Genomic DNA, 14,929 nt, shown 5'->3' on the forward strand with positions numbered 1-14,929 from the left:
CTCCATTTATTATTCATTAGGGGGGTAGCAACGATGGTCCCATCAACGCAGGGACCAGGGGGCTGTGCAAACAGCAAACAAAGACTAGACCCCACTCCCCTCCCGGAGTCAGGGAGAGAACTCAACTGTCCTATATCCCAGCCCTCCCTGCTCTAACCACTAAACCCCACTGCCCCCCCCCCCCCCCCCCAGGGACAGAACCCAGACATCCCGACCCCCTGCTCTAACTCAGTACAGCAGAGTTCACTCAGTGTTTGTGCGCTTTGGCCCAGACCAACGTCTCTATTTCCTCATCATGAGACCTGCCCTACTCTGCGGGGCTTTTAACCCTGAAAGATTCCGGCAGGAGTTTTACCCACCCTGGGAAAGCTCCTTCTCCCAGCCGGCTGGAGGCTTCCTACCCTGTCCCCGCTTAGCTGTCGGTCCCACAGCACAGGGGCCTGGTGTACAGGGGGTTAACCTCTCCCAGTCCACAGGGAGGGACCGCACCCCTCCTGGTTTAACCCCTTGAGGGCTGGAGCCAGGGGCCTGGTCAGTTTCAGAAGGGTTCAGTCGAAATCAGCGCAGGCCCCAGGGCTGGAGAACTTGGGGTAATGGATGAATTTGTCCCGGGGCTGGGGCCAGCTGACGGTGTCCTGGTCACAGGGGAACTCGTCCTCTTCTTTGAGCTGGAGGGGGGAAGAAAAGGGTCAGACCCACAAGCCCCGAGCCCATCTAGCCTGGTATCCTGCTCCTCACCCACATCAGCCCCATCTAGCTACCACCCAGGAGCAAGGGGAGTGACCGGTACCTGTGCAGGGAAGTCATCCATGGGGAGGAGGGCAGGGGCCAGCCGCCTGCCCCTCTGCTCCTTGTCCTCACGCCCATGCCGGCGACGCTTCTTCCCCATGGGGGTCTCCGCCTGGGATGGGCTCTTGGGCTCTGGACCAGCTGGCGGGGGGCCAGGGAAGCGCCGGGGGGTCTCCTTCTCTGGAGGTTCATTCTCGGTATTTCCTGGGGTGGGGGCTTCTGTGCTGGGGCTGCCTTCGTCCTGGGGACGGGGGGGGAACAGAGCCATTCAGTGGGCTCCCACCCAGGGCTCTCCGAAGTCGAGCAGGGCCACAGTAAAGGGCTGAATTCTCTTGACAGCTCCAAAACAGAATCTGCCCCACTCCAGGGAGGGACCCCCTAGTGGGGAGAGGGGCTCCTACCTCTAGGACAATGGTGAGCTGGCTCTGTCTATAGTCATCCCCATAGGAATCCAGGACCCTCATAAGGAATCTGTAGGGGGAACAAAGAGAGACACATTCTGACATCAGGGCCCCTTGGGGACGGGCGCTGCCCAGACCCAGACTCACAGAGATCGCGGCCCCGTCGCACCGGGCACTTCCCAGACTCACTGAGATTAGGCTCCCATCATGCCAGGCGCTGCCTGGCCACAGAATCACCGAAACTGGGGCCCCGTCGGGCTGGATGCTGCCCAGACACAATGTCAGTGAGATCAGGGCCCCACTGGGCTGGGTGCTCCCTGGACAGGGAGTTGCTGAGGCTGTCGCGCTAGGCCCAGCTCCCGTCCCGGAGCTCTTACCTCCTCTCTTGCTTGAGCCGCCGTGTGATCTTCTGCACGTGGTGGAGTCGGTTCAACACCCTCTCGTTGACCTGGAGCCAGGGAAACAGACGCATCAGGCCGGTAACTCACCCAGGCTGGAGCCTTCTCCCCCAGCACCTCCCGCCTCTGCCCAAGCCAAGGGGTCGTCCCCTGCATTAGATGCGTCCTGTGGGGGGTCCAGGGGTCGAGTGTTCCGCAGTGCACCCCTGTGTTCACACCCCACACCTGTGAGACTCAGACCAAAGCTTGAGAGCTGCTTTAGTGTGTCTCCTTTGCAGCATGAGATGAAAACAGGGATGTAAGGAATGGTTCTGAATGGAGACTGGTTAACCAGGCTGCTTTCGCTGTGTTGTTAACCAGTGATTAACTTGCCCTAAGTTCTTCAGAAGTATGCATCTGACAAAGTGGGTTTTTTACCCACGAAAGCTTATGCCCAAATAAATCTGTTAGTCTTTAAGGTGCTACCGGACTCCTCGTTTTTGTGGATACAGACTAACACGGCTATCCCCTGATACTTGCCCTAAGTTATTAACTTTGCTGTGAGAATTATCGATAAAACATACCGTCGTACAGTCAGTGGAACAAGGAATTCACACAAGTGTGGTTCTTTCCGCTCTGGAGATCACTAATTTGGCTCCTGAACCCCTGAGGCTGGCATATCACTGCCCTCCACCCTAGTGTAATAAGCTTGGTGCAAGGCATGGCTGGGGAGCTGAAGACTGTCTGCTTGCGAAGCAGTGATATCATGGCAAAAGGCACCTAGCAGCACTACGTGTAACGAGCTGAGATCCCGACGGACGCATTTCCCAGCTAAGTCTGGGGAGTGGCTAGGCTGGTTTCTCAAAGACAAGGGAGGCCCAGCCCGGCGGCAACGAAGCCGATGGGCCACCACCGAGCAAGCAGCCAGTCTTGGGCAAGAAAGGGGAGCAGAGACAAAGGCCGGGTCTACACTACAGACCTATATCAGTATAACTACATCGCTCAGGGGTGTGTAAGCGCGTGTCTGCGCCGGTTTGGTAGCGCCGTCTCCCCAAGCGGCTGACAGTCCTGCACGACGTAGTTAGGTAGATGCAGCATCGGCACGGACGCCGTGATATTTCTGTCGACCGATGACTTTCAGGAGCCATCCCACGCTGCCGGTACAATCAACACACCCCGAGGCACCAAGTGTGCGTGCCCGCAAACAATTGAATAACCACAGCGACCGCATGCCAATGTGATTGTGTAGCGTAAACATGGCCTTAGCAAAGAAACAATGTGAGGTCTACTTCCTCCGCCAGCCCCCTCGGCTCTCAGCTGGAAAGGTTTGTCAAATGGGGGCTGACACTATCCAAAGGAGGGACAAAGACCCCATGGGAGCTCCCTCTCCCCCTGCCCATCGCATTCGCCACACCTGAGAGGACAAAGAAACCAGCCCTGCATTCGGCGGTGGGGGTCTTGGCCTACAGAATTCGGTCAGCTGGAAGCACACGGGGAGAAACTTTGCTTTGAATCTAACCTAGCTGAAGCAGGCACTAGAGAGCATTTTGATCCCTTCAAATCTCTCTCTCCTCATAGTTAATAAACTTGTTTCATCTACTCCAGGGTGCATAAGATAAAGCATCTGGTAACTTCACTTAGCACCGTGAGCTGGTGTATGTTATTCCCTTAAAGGAATAGTGGAGGGAGTGTTTCTGGCCAGGAGAGGGCAGCGCAGCTGGGATTGGGGATGCGTCAGGGGGCACTCTGGGGTGTAATCAGGGCCGGTGAGCGCCGACTGGCTGGCCAGATGCAGCACGCGAGTGTCTGCAGGCGACCGGAATGGTGGGGGTGGGGCAGGTGAGGGGGCAGGGCCCAAGGCCCACTGAAGGGGGACAGTGGGTACCCTGGGTTGGTGGGGCAGGGACTGGTGGTTGTGAAGGAAGTGGGGTGGGATGGGGCTGGGCACGTGTGGGGTGATGACTTAGGTAGAAGGGCTGGGCCATGGCTTGGGGCACTATGGACCAGGGGGGCTGGTGGTTTACAGGGCACGGCCAGGCAGCGGCCAATGGAGGGAGTGAGTTAGGGGGCACAGCCAGGCCATGGCCAATGGAGGGAGTGGCTCAGGGGGCGGAGCCAGGCTGTGGCCAGTGGCGGGGGGGAGTGGCTCAGAGGGTGGGGCCAGCTTTGGTCCCCAGCCCTGTGTCCAGCTCCAGCCCCCCCTCCCCACCTGCTCGATCTCCTTGCAGCGCCGGGCCAGGGCCTGAATCTTCCGGCGGCCCAGCTCGCGCTGCCGCTGCTGGCTCTCCTCCTCCTCCTCGTCCTGCAGGTTGTCCCCGCTCAGCCCCCCGTCCACGAACTCCACCTCCGTCTCCAGCTCACTCTCCAGGATGTTCCCCCCGAAGAGCGGGGGCAGCGCCAGCTCCGAGCCCGGGGGCACCGAGAACTCCTCGAAGCCCACCCCGGCCATGGCGCTGCAGGGGGTGGGGGGTGAGGGCAGTGATGAGACGGGGGCAGGAAAATGGGGAAAACGGGGTCTCCCCCACCAAGCACTAAGCTGCGACCCCCCCAGCACACACACACACTTCTCTGCTGTTAACACCCCCCACTGGGGACCCATCCCCCTTACACGGACCCATCTTCCCCTTCTGCTAACACCCCCCACCAGGGACATGACCCCCCCTTACAGGGACTGACCCCTCCTGCTGCCAATACCCCCCCCCGCCCACGGGGATCCCCCCTCCTCGCTTTCCGGCCCCTCCCCCGCCCACGGGGATCCCCCCCCGCTTCGCCCCCCCTCCCGCCCACGGGGATCCCCCCTCCTCGCTTCGCCCCCCCTCCCGCCCACGGGGATCCCCCCTCGCTTCGCCCCCCCCGCCCACGGGGATCCCCCCTCCTCGCTTCGCCGCCCCCCCCCGCCCACGGGGATCCCCCCTCCTCGCTTCGCCGCCCCCCCCCGCCCACGGGGATCCCCCCTCCTCGCTTCGCCGCCCCCCCCCGCCCACGGGGATCCCCCCTCCTCGCTTCGCCGCCCCCCCCCGCCCACGGGGATCCCCCCTCCTCGCTTCGCCGCCCCCCCCCGCCCACGGGGATCCCCCCCTCGCTTCGCCGCCCCCTCCCCCGCCCACGGGGATCCCCCCTCCTCGCTTCGCCGCCCCCTCCCCCGCCCACGGGGATCCCCCCTCCTCGCTTCGCCCCCCCCCCCGCCCACGGGGATCCCCCTCCTCGCTTCGCCGCCCCCCCCCCGCCCACGGGGATCCCCCCTCCTCGCTTCGCCCCCCCCGCCCACGGGGATCCCCCCTCCTCGCTTCGCCCCCCCCGCCCACGGGGATCCCCCCTCGCTTCGCCCCCCCCGCCCACGGGGATCCCCCCTCCTCGCTTCGCCGCCCCCCCCCCGCCCACGGGGATCCCCCCTCCTCGCTTCGCCCCCCCCCGCCCACGGGGATCCCCCTCCTCGCTTCGCCGCCGCCCCCCCCCCCCGCCCACGGGGATCCCCCCCCTCACCTTCCCCCCGGGCCCCGTTCCCCGACTTCTGCCTGAAGGCGACGTCCCGTCCCGCAGGGGGGCGGGGCCAGGCCGGACGCGCGCTGATGACGCCACGAAGGGGGCGGGCGGAGGTAGCGCGAGGCGGGCTCGTTAACGGGACCGGGGTGACGCCAGCGGCGCGGGCCGGAACAGATACAGTGAAGGGGGGGTGGGGGTGCAGTGGGGCACAGATACGGGAGAGCAGAGGTGGGGCAGGGGTTGGGGGCAGGCTGGGGGAGGTGGGGCCCATGGGGAGGGAGGCGGGTGGGGTTGCAGGGGTGGGAGTGCAGTGGGGCACAGATACAGTGAAGGGGGGGTGGGGGTGCAGTGGGGCACAGATACGGGAGAGCAGAGGTGGGGCAGGGGTTGGGGGCAGGCTGGGGGAGGTGGGGCCCATGGGGAGGGAGGCGGGTGGGGTTGCAGGGGTGGGAGTGCAGTGGGGCACAGATACAGTGAAGGGGGGGTGGGGGTGCAGTGGGGCACAGATACGGGAGAGCAGAGGTGGGGCAGGGGTTGGGGGCAGGCTGGGGGAGGTGGGGCCCATGGGGAGGGAGGCTGGGGGGGTCGTAGGGGGCAGGGGTGCAGTGGGGCACAGATACAGTGAAGGGGGGTGGGGGTGCAGTGGGGCACAGATACAGGAGAGCAGAGGTGGGGCAGGGGTTGGGGGCAGGCTGGGGGAGGTGGGGCCCATGGGGAGGGAGGCGGGTGGGGTTGCAGGGGTGGGAGTGCAGTGGGGCACAGATACAGTGAAGGGGGGGTGGGGGTGCAGTGGGGCACAGATACGGGAGAGCAGAGGTGGGGCAGGGGTTGGGGGCAGGCTGGGGGAGGTGGGGCCCATGGGGAGGGAGGCGGGTGGGGTTGCAGGGGTGGGAGTGCAGTGGGGCACAGATACAGTGAAGGGGGGGGTGGGGGTGCAGTGGGGCACAGATACGGGAGAGCAGAGGTGGGGCAGGGGTTGGGGGCAGGCTGGGGGAGGTGGGGCCCATGGGGAGGGAGGCGGGTGGGGTTGCAGGGGTGGGAGTGCAGTGGGGCACAGATACAGTGAAGGGGGGGTGGGGGTGCAGTGGGGCACAGATACGGGAGAGCAGAGGTGGGGCAGGGGTTGGGGGCAGGCTGGGGGAGGTGGGGCCCATGGGGGGGGAATGGGGTTGCAGGCAGGGAGGAGGGGTTGGGGGGCAGGGGGAGAGGTTGGCTCACAAAAGGAGGTCTGACTCCAGCCCTGCCGGGGCCCTGGGTGGGGTCGTTAGGTGGCCAGTGGGGTGGGGTAACCCCGAGGGCAGAAGGTGTCTGGGTGGGGTGTGTGGAGAAGCCTCCCCTGCTCCAGGCTCTGCTCACCTCCGCTCCCTGCTCTCCCCGCGCTGCCCCAGACCTGAAGGATGTCTCTGGCGGACGAGCTGCTGGCCGACCTGGAGGAGGCGGCGGAGGAGGAGGAGAACTTTGTAGATGAGGAAGATGAGCCGGCCATTGAGGATGTGCAGGAGGAAATGCAGCTGGACCTCAGCGTCGACTCCGTCAAGAGCATCGCCAAGCTATGGGACAGCAAGATGGTGAGAGATGGGGCCTTTCCCCTCCAGGGGGGCACTGGTTCCCATCCAGCCCCCGGGCAGGGACTGGCTGGCTTGGGGGTGGGGCATGGGGCCTCTCTCTTCTAAGGGGTGCTGGCTCCAATCTGGCCCCAGGTTGGGGACAGGCTGGCTGGCTTGGGGGCGGTGAATGAAACATGGGGCCTCTTTTCTCTAATGCCATGCTGGGGCATTGGGGTCAGCCCTGACTCAGAGGGGAGAGCACCCCCTGCTGCCTCCCTTTCCCCCACTCACTTCACCTTTTCCAAGTACAGAAGAGCCTGCTGTGTTTTCTCTTGGCAGTTTGCGGAGATCATGGTGAAGATTGAGGAGTATATCAGCAAACAGTCGAAAGCCACAGAAGGTACCGGAGCGGGGGTGGGGTGGGGTGAGAGCGAAGCTAACCTCTCTGCTCTGACTGCAAAGGTGGTACCACGAGCATCCCAGCACCTCCTAGTACTGGGGTCAGCACTGTCTGTGTGGGGAGAGCGCCCCCTATTGAGCCCCCACCTTGCTCCCTGCAGCACAGCGCCCCTTACTGCCATACAGGGCATTGGGACCAGCCCTGACTCCTAGGGGAGAGCACCCCCTAGCGCCCCAGGCAGCCCCAGGGAGATCCTTATGTGCGTTGTCTCCGCAGTGATGGGGCCGGTGGAAGCAGCTCCGGAGTACCGAGTCATCGTCGATGCCAACAATCTGACGGTGGAGATCGAGAATGAACTGAGTGAGTGGCCCGCCTTGTGGCGGGCATTGCTGAAAGAGAAGCTTGTGGGGTGGGGGTGCAGAGTGTGTTTGGGGGTATGGGAGGTGCCGTGCGAGGGACAGACTCCATCTCCTTTGGCTTGTGCTCCCCCAAGGCTCTCCATGGCGAAGTCAGGGAAGTTCTCTGGCTTGCCTTGTGCAGACGATCACGGGGGGCCCCTTCTGTGAGCATACAGAGCACGCGCCCCAGCAGGGATGCGCTCCTGGCGTACACAGCTCTGCTCTCTGCCATGTCCGTGGCTGGAGGAGGTCCCTGGCACACAGTCGGGCAAACAGACTCTCCTTGCTCTGAGTCAGACTGAGTAACCAAAGCTTCTGATTTGGGACCTTCCGCTTGCGAGAGCAGAGAAGGGGAAGCAGAAGGGTTAATTCAGAAGGAAAGGGAGGTTGTGTGGCCTTGTGGTTAGAGCACCGCAGACTTGGGAGCTGGGTTTATTCCTAGCTGGGCTGCTGGGTGACCATTTTCCCCCCCCCCCGTGCCTCAGTTTCCCCATCTGTGAAAATGGGAACTGCTCTGCCCTTCTTTAAGGGCTGTGAGATTGAGTTTGTGAAATAGCCAGGTGGGATAATCCCCAGCTCTTGTCTATGTGCAGCCATACAGGGCCTGGCTGGGGACACGCAGCTGCTCTAGTGTGGTCTGGGGGCTTCTGTGACAGAAGACAGAGGGCCCCCAGATGATTTCCAGGTCTGCTCCCTAGTTACTAACAGGGGTCTCGTCCCTTCCCCTCCCCCTTTGTGTCCCATCAGACATCATCCACAAATTCATCCGGGATAAATACTCCAAGCGATTCCCCGAGCTGGAGTCCCTGGTCCCCAACGCTCTGGATTACATCCGCACGGTCAAGGTGTGCGCTGTTCCCGCCTGCTGCTGCTATCGGTGGGGTAGGAGGGACAAGTGATGGGCAGTGCTGGGCGGAGGGGAGGGCAGATAAGGTGCTGGGGCTGGGCATAGGGTGGGGGGTGAAGGGCAGGAACTGAAGGGGTTGGGCAGGGGGGTGAGAAGCAAACAGTGAACATCCAGGTGCTTGGGGTAACCCAGACTTCTGTGTTGCTGGAGTTAAGTGGCAGCAGGACCAAGGGTCTGGCTGCCAAAGGGTGGGCACTGAAGGCCCAGATGGTGGGGGGGTTGGGGGGAAGCCAGGTGGGGTGGGCATTGAGGATCTGGGTGGTGATGGGGGGTGGGCACTGAGGGTCCAGGTGAGGGAGGTTGGGCACTGAAAAGCCAGACATGGGGGCAAACTGAGGGGGGCACCAGGGGTCTGGGTGATGTGGGGGGTAGCCAGGGTTGGGCAGGGGCAGCAGGCTCTGGCTGGCGACCTGCCATCTTCTGTTCTCTTCTCTCCTTCCCCCTCCCCCCCCCCCTCCTTTACGGTGCCCTTGGGGCTGGGGCTAGGCTGAGCAGGACCAGGGCTGTGTCCGTGTGTCTGTCCTAGCCCAGCTATCTCACACACACACACACCGTGTTTGTCTGTGTCGTCCCTGTGCAGGAGCTGGGCAACAGCCTGGACAAGTGCAAGAACAACGAGAACGTGCAACAGATCCTGACGAACGCCACCATCATGGTGGTGAGCGTCACGGCCTCCACCACACAAGGGTACGCTGGGCTGCGGCCCCCCACCCCTCTGATCCCTGCCATGGGGGAGGGGCGGGACACCAGGCCGCAGGAGCCCCCATCCCCAGTTCCCCCACCTGCCACTGTAGTCGGGAGGCCTGCAGCGGATCCTGCCTCCTGTGTGGGCAGTGGAGCACTGGGCCCCTCCTTCCTTCCTGTCTTCTGTTCCCGGCTGCCCCTCCCAGTGCTCCGTTTCCCATTCGCAGGGACCTGACCCCTGAGCTGGAGGGCGGGGGGAGGCAGGACTCCTAGACTCTATCCCTGGCTCCAGCTTTCAGTGGCTCCAGTCCCTGCTGCCCCTGAGCCTGCCCCGGCATAAGAGATCCCAGGGGGCTGCTTGTGAGATCTGGCAGGAGGAACCTTGGCCGGCCTTTCCCTTTTCCAGCCTATTTGTATGTTCCGCCCCAGAAGTAGCTGCATCTCGGTGGGAGGGCTTGGGCTGGGCCCATTTGAGACGTGGAATCACCTGCCCTGCATCTGGGGGCCCCTGTTGGAGCCCGAGCCGGGTGCCAGGGTATCTGTGCAGCCCCCCCCGGGGGCCGGGGCCTGAGGGTCACCTGTCATTCTCCACCCCATCCCCCCCCCCCCCCCACGCAGGCAGCAGCTGACAGAGGAGGAGCTGGAATGCATCGAGGAAGCCTGTGACATGGCCCTGGAGCTCAACCAATCAAAGCACCGCATCTACGAGTACGTAGAGTCCCGCATGTCCTTCATCGCCCCCAACCTGTCCATCATCGTCGGCGCTTCCACTGCTGCCAAGATCATGGGTGAGGGGCTGTGGGGCGGGGGGCGGGGCCTCTCCCTGCTAGGGAGCACCGGCTCCTATCTAGCCCAGGCAGACGGCGGGTGTCTAACGCTGCCCGTCCACCCCGCAGGCATCGCTGGCGGCCTCACCAACCTCTCAAAGATGCCGGCCTGTAACATCATGCTCCTGGGAGCCCAGCGCAAGACCCTGTCCGGCTTCTCCAGCACCTCGGTGCTGCCCCACACGGGGTACATCTACCACAGCGACATCGTGCAGTCACTGCCCCCGGTACGGACCCTCTGTCCCCTTAGGTCCCAGCGCCACATCGCCTGTCCGCTCTAGTCCCGTCGTCGTCTTTTCCCCCCCACCACACACACACATACCTGGCTTCCCCCCGCCTCCCCTCCGCTCTGTCCCCTTAGGTCCCAGCACCACATCGCCTGTCTGCTCTAGTCCCGTCGTTGTCTGTCTTCCCCCCCCCCACACACACACACACACACATACCTGGCTTCCCCCCGCCTCCCCTCCGCTCTGTCCCCTTAGGTCCCAGCACCACATCGCCTGTCTGCTCTAGTCCCGTCGTTGTCTGTCTTCCCCCCCCACACACACACACACACACACACATACCTGGCTTCCCCCCGCCTCCCCTCCGCTCTGTCCCCTTAGGTCCCAGCACCACATCGCCTGTCTGCTCTAGTCCCGTCGTTGTCTGTCTTCCCCCCCCCCCCCCCCCCACACACATACCTGGCTTCCCCCCGCCTCCCCTCCGCTCTGTCCCCTTAGGTCCCAGCGCCACATCGCCTGTCCGCTCTAGTCCCGTCGTTGTCTTCCCCCCCACACACACACCTGGCTTCCCCCCGCCTCCCCTCCGCTCTGTCCCCCCAGACCCCGCACCCCAATGTTTCTCAGTGCTCGGAGTTCTTCCCCACCCCCCGCCCCCAGCATCCTGATCCCAGTATCATGACAACCTTGTCTCCCCATCTAGCCTCCCCCGCCCCGCCCATCTCAGGACACTGATGGTCATCTGCATTTTCCTACTCTGGTCCCCTTCTCCTCCTCTTCTCCCCCCTTCCCAATCCCAGGGCCCCCAAGGCTCCTCTGCACCGCCCCGCTCTGTCCCCGTCCCCCCGGATCCCACACCCCAACGTTTCTCAGTGCGTCTGAGCTCTTCCCAGCCGACACCCCTCCACTCTATATCCCCTCCCGCACCCCAATGTTTCTCAGTGCTCCGAGCTCTTCCCCCACCCCCAGCGCCCCGATGCCCCTCCACTCTGTCCCTCTGGATCCCACACCCCGACGTTTCTCAGTGCCTCTGAGCTCTCCCCTCCCACCCAGCTCCCTGACGCCTGTCTTCCCATCGCTCCCCCCTTCCCCAGATCCCCGCATCCTGACAACCTTGTTTCCCCATTTGTTGTCCCCTTCCACTCTGATGCTCATTTGCATCTCCCCACTCTGTTCCCCCATATCTCAGCCCCTGACACCTGGCTCACCATCTGGTTCCCTTCTCCCCCCGCACTCTGATCCCAGGGCCCCGAAGCTCCTCTGCATCTCCCCGCTTTGTCCCTGGATCCGATATTTCTCTGCGCTCTCACACACACCAGGTCCCAGCGCCCTGACACTCATCTGCATCTCCCTGCTCTGCCCATCCTCCCCGCATCCCGATGCCCCTGTGCTTCATCCCCCAGGCTCTGTCTCCCAGCACCTTGACACCTCTCTCCCCAACAGGACCTGCGAAGGAAGGCGGCTCGTCTTGTTGCTGCAAAGTGCACACTGGCGGCTCGGGTTGACAGCTTCCATGAGAGCCCAGAGGGGAAGGTGGGTATCAAAAATATGAGGAGTGGGGTTTAGGAGTAAGAGCAGGGGGGCTGGAAGCTGGGACTTCTGGGTTCTCTCCCTGGCTCTGGGAGGAGAATGGGGTCTAGGGGTAAGAGCAGCCCCCTTCGTGTGTTTGATCTGGCCCCCTAGCTGGGCCCTCCTTGTGCGCAGTGGGGCGTGGCGACTGCCTGGCTAGTTCTCAGTGTCTCCCCTCCCCTGGCAGGTGGGCTACGACCTCAAGGAGGAGATTGAACGGAAGTTTGACAAATGGCAGGAGCCTCCCCCTGTGAAGCAGGTGAAGCCCCTGCCGGCCCCCCTGGATGGCCAGAGAAAGAAACGAGGAGGCCGCAGGTGAGAGGGGATTGAGTGGGGGCCTTCACGGGGCTCTGGCTCCCATCTGGCACCAGCGGGGGAGGCTGGCTGAGGGGCATGGGTAATGGGGCACAGAGCCTCTCCATGCTAGGGGGTGCTGGCTCCCATTTGGCACCAGGGCAGGCACTGGCTGGCTCAGAGGGGCAGGGAATGGGGCCCTGGGGCCTTTCCCCTCTAGAGGGCACCCCAGTCTCTTCCCAGAGCTGGGAGTAGAACCCAGGTGTCCTAGTCCCATAATTCAACCACACACACATCTCCCCCCTCCCCCGCCCGAGCGCCATGGTCAGTCCAGCACCAATCCACCAGCCGTTCCCTCCCAGGTATCGGAAGATGAAGGAGCGACTGGGGCTCACGGAGATCCGGAAACAGGCCAACAGGATGAGCTTCGGGGAGGTGAGCAGCCTCCAACCTTCGTCCCCCTCCCCACAGAGATTCTATCCCTGGCTCTGGGAGGGGAGTGGGGGCTAGCGGTTAGAGCAGTGGGGGCTGGGAGCCAGGACTCCTGGGTTCCTTTCCCCCAGTTGTGGTTGTTCAGGCTGGTCTGTGCATGAAGCAGAGTGTGAATGAAGGTCGGGAGTGAGCTGGCAGCTGCCCCTGGTGAATTCCTTGTGGATGCTGATTTTGGAGTTAATCCAGAGCCGCACTCTGTGTAGACCAGCACTCGCTAGAGATGTGCAAGTTGTTCCCTACCCCCACCCCAAAATAGAACTTGTACCCTCCACTCCAAAGCAGGTACTTGGTGCTAGTCAGGGCCAGTCTCTAGGGTGCTTTGAGCTCTCACCACTTGCCTTCCCCATGTGACTCCTGGAATCTGCCCCTGCCACCGCAGATCGAGGAAGACGCCTACCAAGAGGACTTGGGCTTCAGCCTGGGCCACCTGGGCAAGTCGGGCAGCGGCCGGGTGCGGCAGACGCAGGTCAACGAGGCTACCAAAGCCAGGATCTCAAAGACCTTACAGGTAGCAAGGGAGACGGGATGGAGTCATGCGGGCCGGGTCCTCCTTCACGCCTTGGGGTCCCATAGTGCCATGACACTGGAGCCGATCCCACCGCCCCACCCCAGTGGCGGCCACTCTCTGCGCCAAGCAAGTATGGCGGATCAGAGCCCTTCCTCCCATGACGGACCAGTAGAGACCCCCTCCTCTCAGGAGCAATGGGGTTCCCTTTCCCCACCACAGAGGCAGTCGGGCTCCCCCCAGTACTTGCCCACTGAGAGCTCCCCACTCTGAGCGATGGGCTCAGGTTCCTTGTAGACTTGGACTGTGTTGGAAACAAAGCCATGATTCCGATCGCAGCCCCGCTCCCTGCTGGCATTCCCCTTCCCAGTCTAGGTCGTCCCCCCGTACCATCCTTATGCTAACCCCGCGTCCCTCCATCCCCGCCCAGCGCACGCTCCAGAAGCAGAGCATGGTGTACGGCGGGAAATCAACAATCCGGGACCGCTCCTCAGGCACAGCCTCCAGCGTGGCCTTCACTCCGCTCCAGGTAAGCCCCATGGCTGCCAGAGATCTGGGCTCGTGAAGGATGCGGCACCTCCAAGAGCAGTTGGGGAGGTGATATTGATGTGGCCTTTGACCCTCTCCTGCCCTGAACAGCCCTTCATGAATGAGGGGTAGGAAATTTCCTTCAAGTGGGTGTGGGGCGTTTCTGGCCCCTTCCTGAGGCAGCTGGCTACAGGCAGGTGGCAGACAAGGGATCTTTCAGCTCTTGTCCCAGCTGGAAAATTCTTTACCGATGTCTCCCATAAGGACCCCTTCCTGTCCTAAACTGACATGCAGTGCAGCTGTTAAAAGCCTCCCACCCCAGCACTGGGCAAAGGGTCCCTGTATAAACACCCCCCATGCCTCACCCCACAGGGGCCATGTCTCGGGATCAGGCACGCATGGCAAATCCAAGTCCCCTGTCTCTCTGTCTCAGGGTCTGGAGATAGTTAACCCACAAGCGGCAGAGAAGAAGGTGGCGGAGGCCAATCAGAAATACTTCTCCAGCATGGCGGAGTTCCTAAAGGTGAAGAGCGAGAAAAGCGGCATTATGTCTAGCACATGAGCCTCTTCCCCACAGACTCCCCCCTCGCCTGGAGCCCTGCCACGCCGGGAAGCATCGGGGAACTTCTGGGGCTTTCACTCTAGCTCCCCCGCTCAGCGGGACTGGGCCCTTCCACCTCCCAGCTGCCAAGAAGCTGGGCAGAGCCAAGCATCTTTCTGTTCCCACGGGGACCCACACCTGAGCTCCACACAGGCTTGGGAGCTCTGAGGGTGTCTGGGGAGGGGTGCGAATTGTGTGGGGAGCCCTAGCCCTGTTCTCTGTATAAGGTGTGTAGGGGTGTGTGTGAGAGAGAGAGAGACCCTTGTTACCTGTATAAATTAGCGGGCGTGTGCATGAGATGAATGCAGAATGGCTGGTGCATTGATTTCTCAGTGCTCGTGTTGAAATCTCCCTTGGCTTGTGCCTGAGGGCAGAGGCAGGGAGCGGGCTGGCGAAGGGCGGGGTAGAGGGATGTTTTGTGGGAGCAAACATGCGGGCTGAATCGGTGTCTCTCTTTTTAACTTTGTTTTTTGGAAGAAATATAACAGGCTGGAGGCGAGTATCTCTGGTTTTTGTCCAGGGCGATTCTCTGAAAGGGAGAGGGAGGGAATGCGTTATGAGGGAATTAGCACGCTCATGGCAGCCCGTTGTGCAAGGTGTTGTCCAGCTGCAGAGCAGTAGTGACTGGGGGGCTCCGGGTGGGGTATGAGGTCCCTTTGTGCTAGGAGCTCTACATGTTAATGGCATGAATGACCCTGCAGCCCCTCCCAGAGCGGCTGGACTCTACAACGCTGGATGCTGCTCAACAGTCACTACGATGGAGGGGCCCCTTGCACGGTGTGCTTAAACACTGTCACTGAAATTGGGGCCCCAGTGTGGCAGCAAGAGTGACCAAGAGGGTGAACCAGCAGGCTGGGTGCCTGACCTAAAAAGCTTAGTCTAAATAGCTCTAGAATAGGAGAAACT

General features: G+C 62.5%; 2 protein-coding genes across 2 annotated transcripts; one reads left to right on the forward strand and one right to left on the reverse strand.

Annotated features, from left to right (window-relative positions):
• Nucleotides 1–187: 187 nt before the first annotated feature.
• TFPT (TCF3 fusion partner) lies at nucleotides 188–5,156 on the reverse strand. The gene is made up of 6 exons (XM_073322154.1): nucleotides 5,051–5,156; nucleotides 3,777–4,020; nucleotides 1,568–1,638; nucleotides 1,191–1,260; nucleotides 791–1,030; nucleotides 188–668 (listed from the first exon to the last, which is right to left on the reverse strand). Exons 2-6 carry the CDS (start codon nucleotides 4,014–4,016, stop codon nucleotides 549–551), a joined length of 741 nt encoding a protein of 246 aa, XP_073178255.1. The 5' UTR covers nucleotides 4,017–4,020; nucleotides 5,051–5,156; the 3' UTR covers nucleotides 188–548.
• A 1,151-nt stretch (nucleotides 5,157–6,307) lies between these two features.
• On the forward strand, nucleotides 6,308–14,531 carry PRPF31 (pre-mRNA processing factor 31). The gene is made up of 13 exons (XM_073322041.1): nucleotides 6,308–6,618; nucleotides 6,937–6,997; nucleotides 7,274–7,357; nucleotides 8,143–8,240; nucleotides 8,883–8,989; nucleotides 9,605–9,774; nucleotides 9,883–10,040; nucleotides 11,478–11,567; nucleotides 11,791–11,918; nucleotides 12,260–12,332; nucleotides 12,769–12,897; nucleotides 13,325–13,423; nucleotides 13,856–14,531. Exons 1-13 carry the CDS (start codon nucleotides 6,448–6,450, stop codon nucleotides 13,982–13,984), a joined length of 1,497 nt encoding a protein of 498 aa, XP_073178142.1. The 5' UTR covers nucleotides 6,308–6,447; the 3' UTR covers nucleotides 13,985–14,531.
• Nucleotides 14,532–14,929: the final 398 nt, after the last annotated feature.

The sequence above is a fragment of the Lepidochelys kempii genome, chromosome 23, assembly GCF_965140265.1.
Source record: "Lepidochelys kempii isolate rLepKem1 chromosome 23, rLepKem1.hap2, whole genome shotgun sequence".
Classification (NCBI taxonomy): Eukaryota; Metazoa; Chordata; order Testudines; family Cheloniidae; genus Lepidochelys; species Lepidochelys kempii.

Coding starts and splice junctions, on each gene's coding strand:
- TFPT (XM_073322154.1), bottom strand. CDS start 4,016: ATGGCCGGGGTGGGCTTCGAGGAGTTCTCGGTGCCCCCGGGCTCGGAG. Junction 1,639..3,776: donor GCTGCAAGGAGATCGAGCAG/GTGGGGAGGGGG, acceptor CCCTGGCTCCAG/GTCAACGAGAGGGTGTTGAA. Junction 669..790: donor TGGATGACTTCCCTGCACAG/GTACCGGTCACT, acceptor TCCCCCCTCCAG/CTCAAAGAAGAGGACGAGTT.
- PRPF31 (XM_073322041.1), top strand. CDS start 6,448: ATGTCTCTGGCGGACGAGCTGCTGGCCGACCTGGAGGAGGCGGCGGAG. Junction 12,333..12,768: donor ACAGGATGAGCTTCGGGGAG/GTGAGCAGCCTC, acceptor CTGCCACCGCAG/ATCGAGGAAGACGCCTACCA. Junction 12,898..13,324: donor GGATCTCAAAGACCTTACAG/GTAGCAAGGGAG, acceptor ATCCCCGCCCAG/CGCACGCTCCAGAAGCAGAG.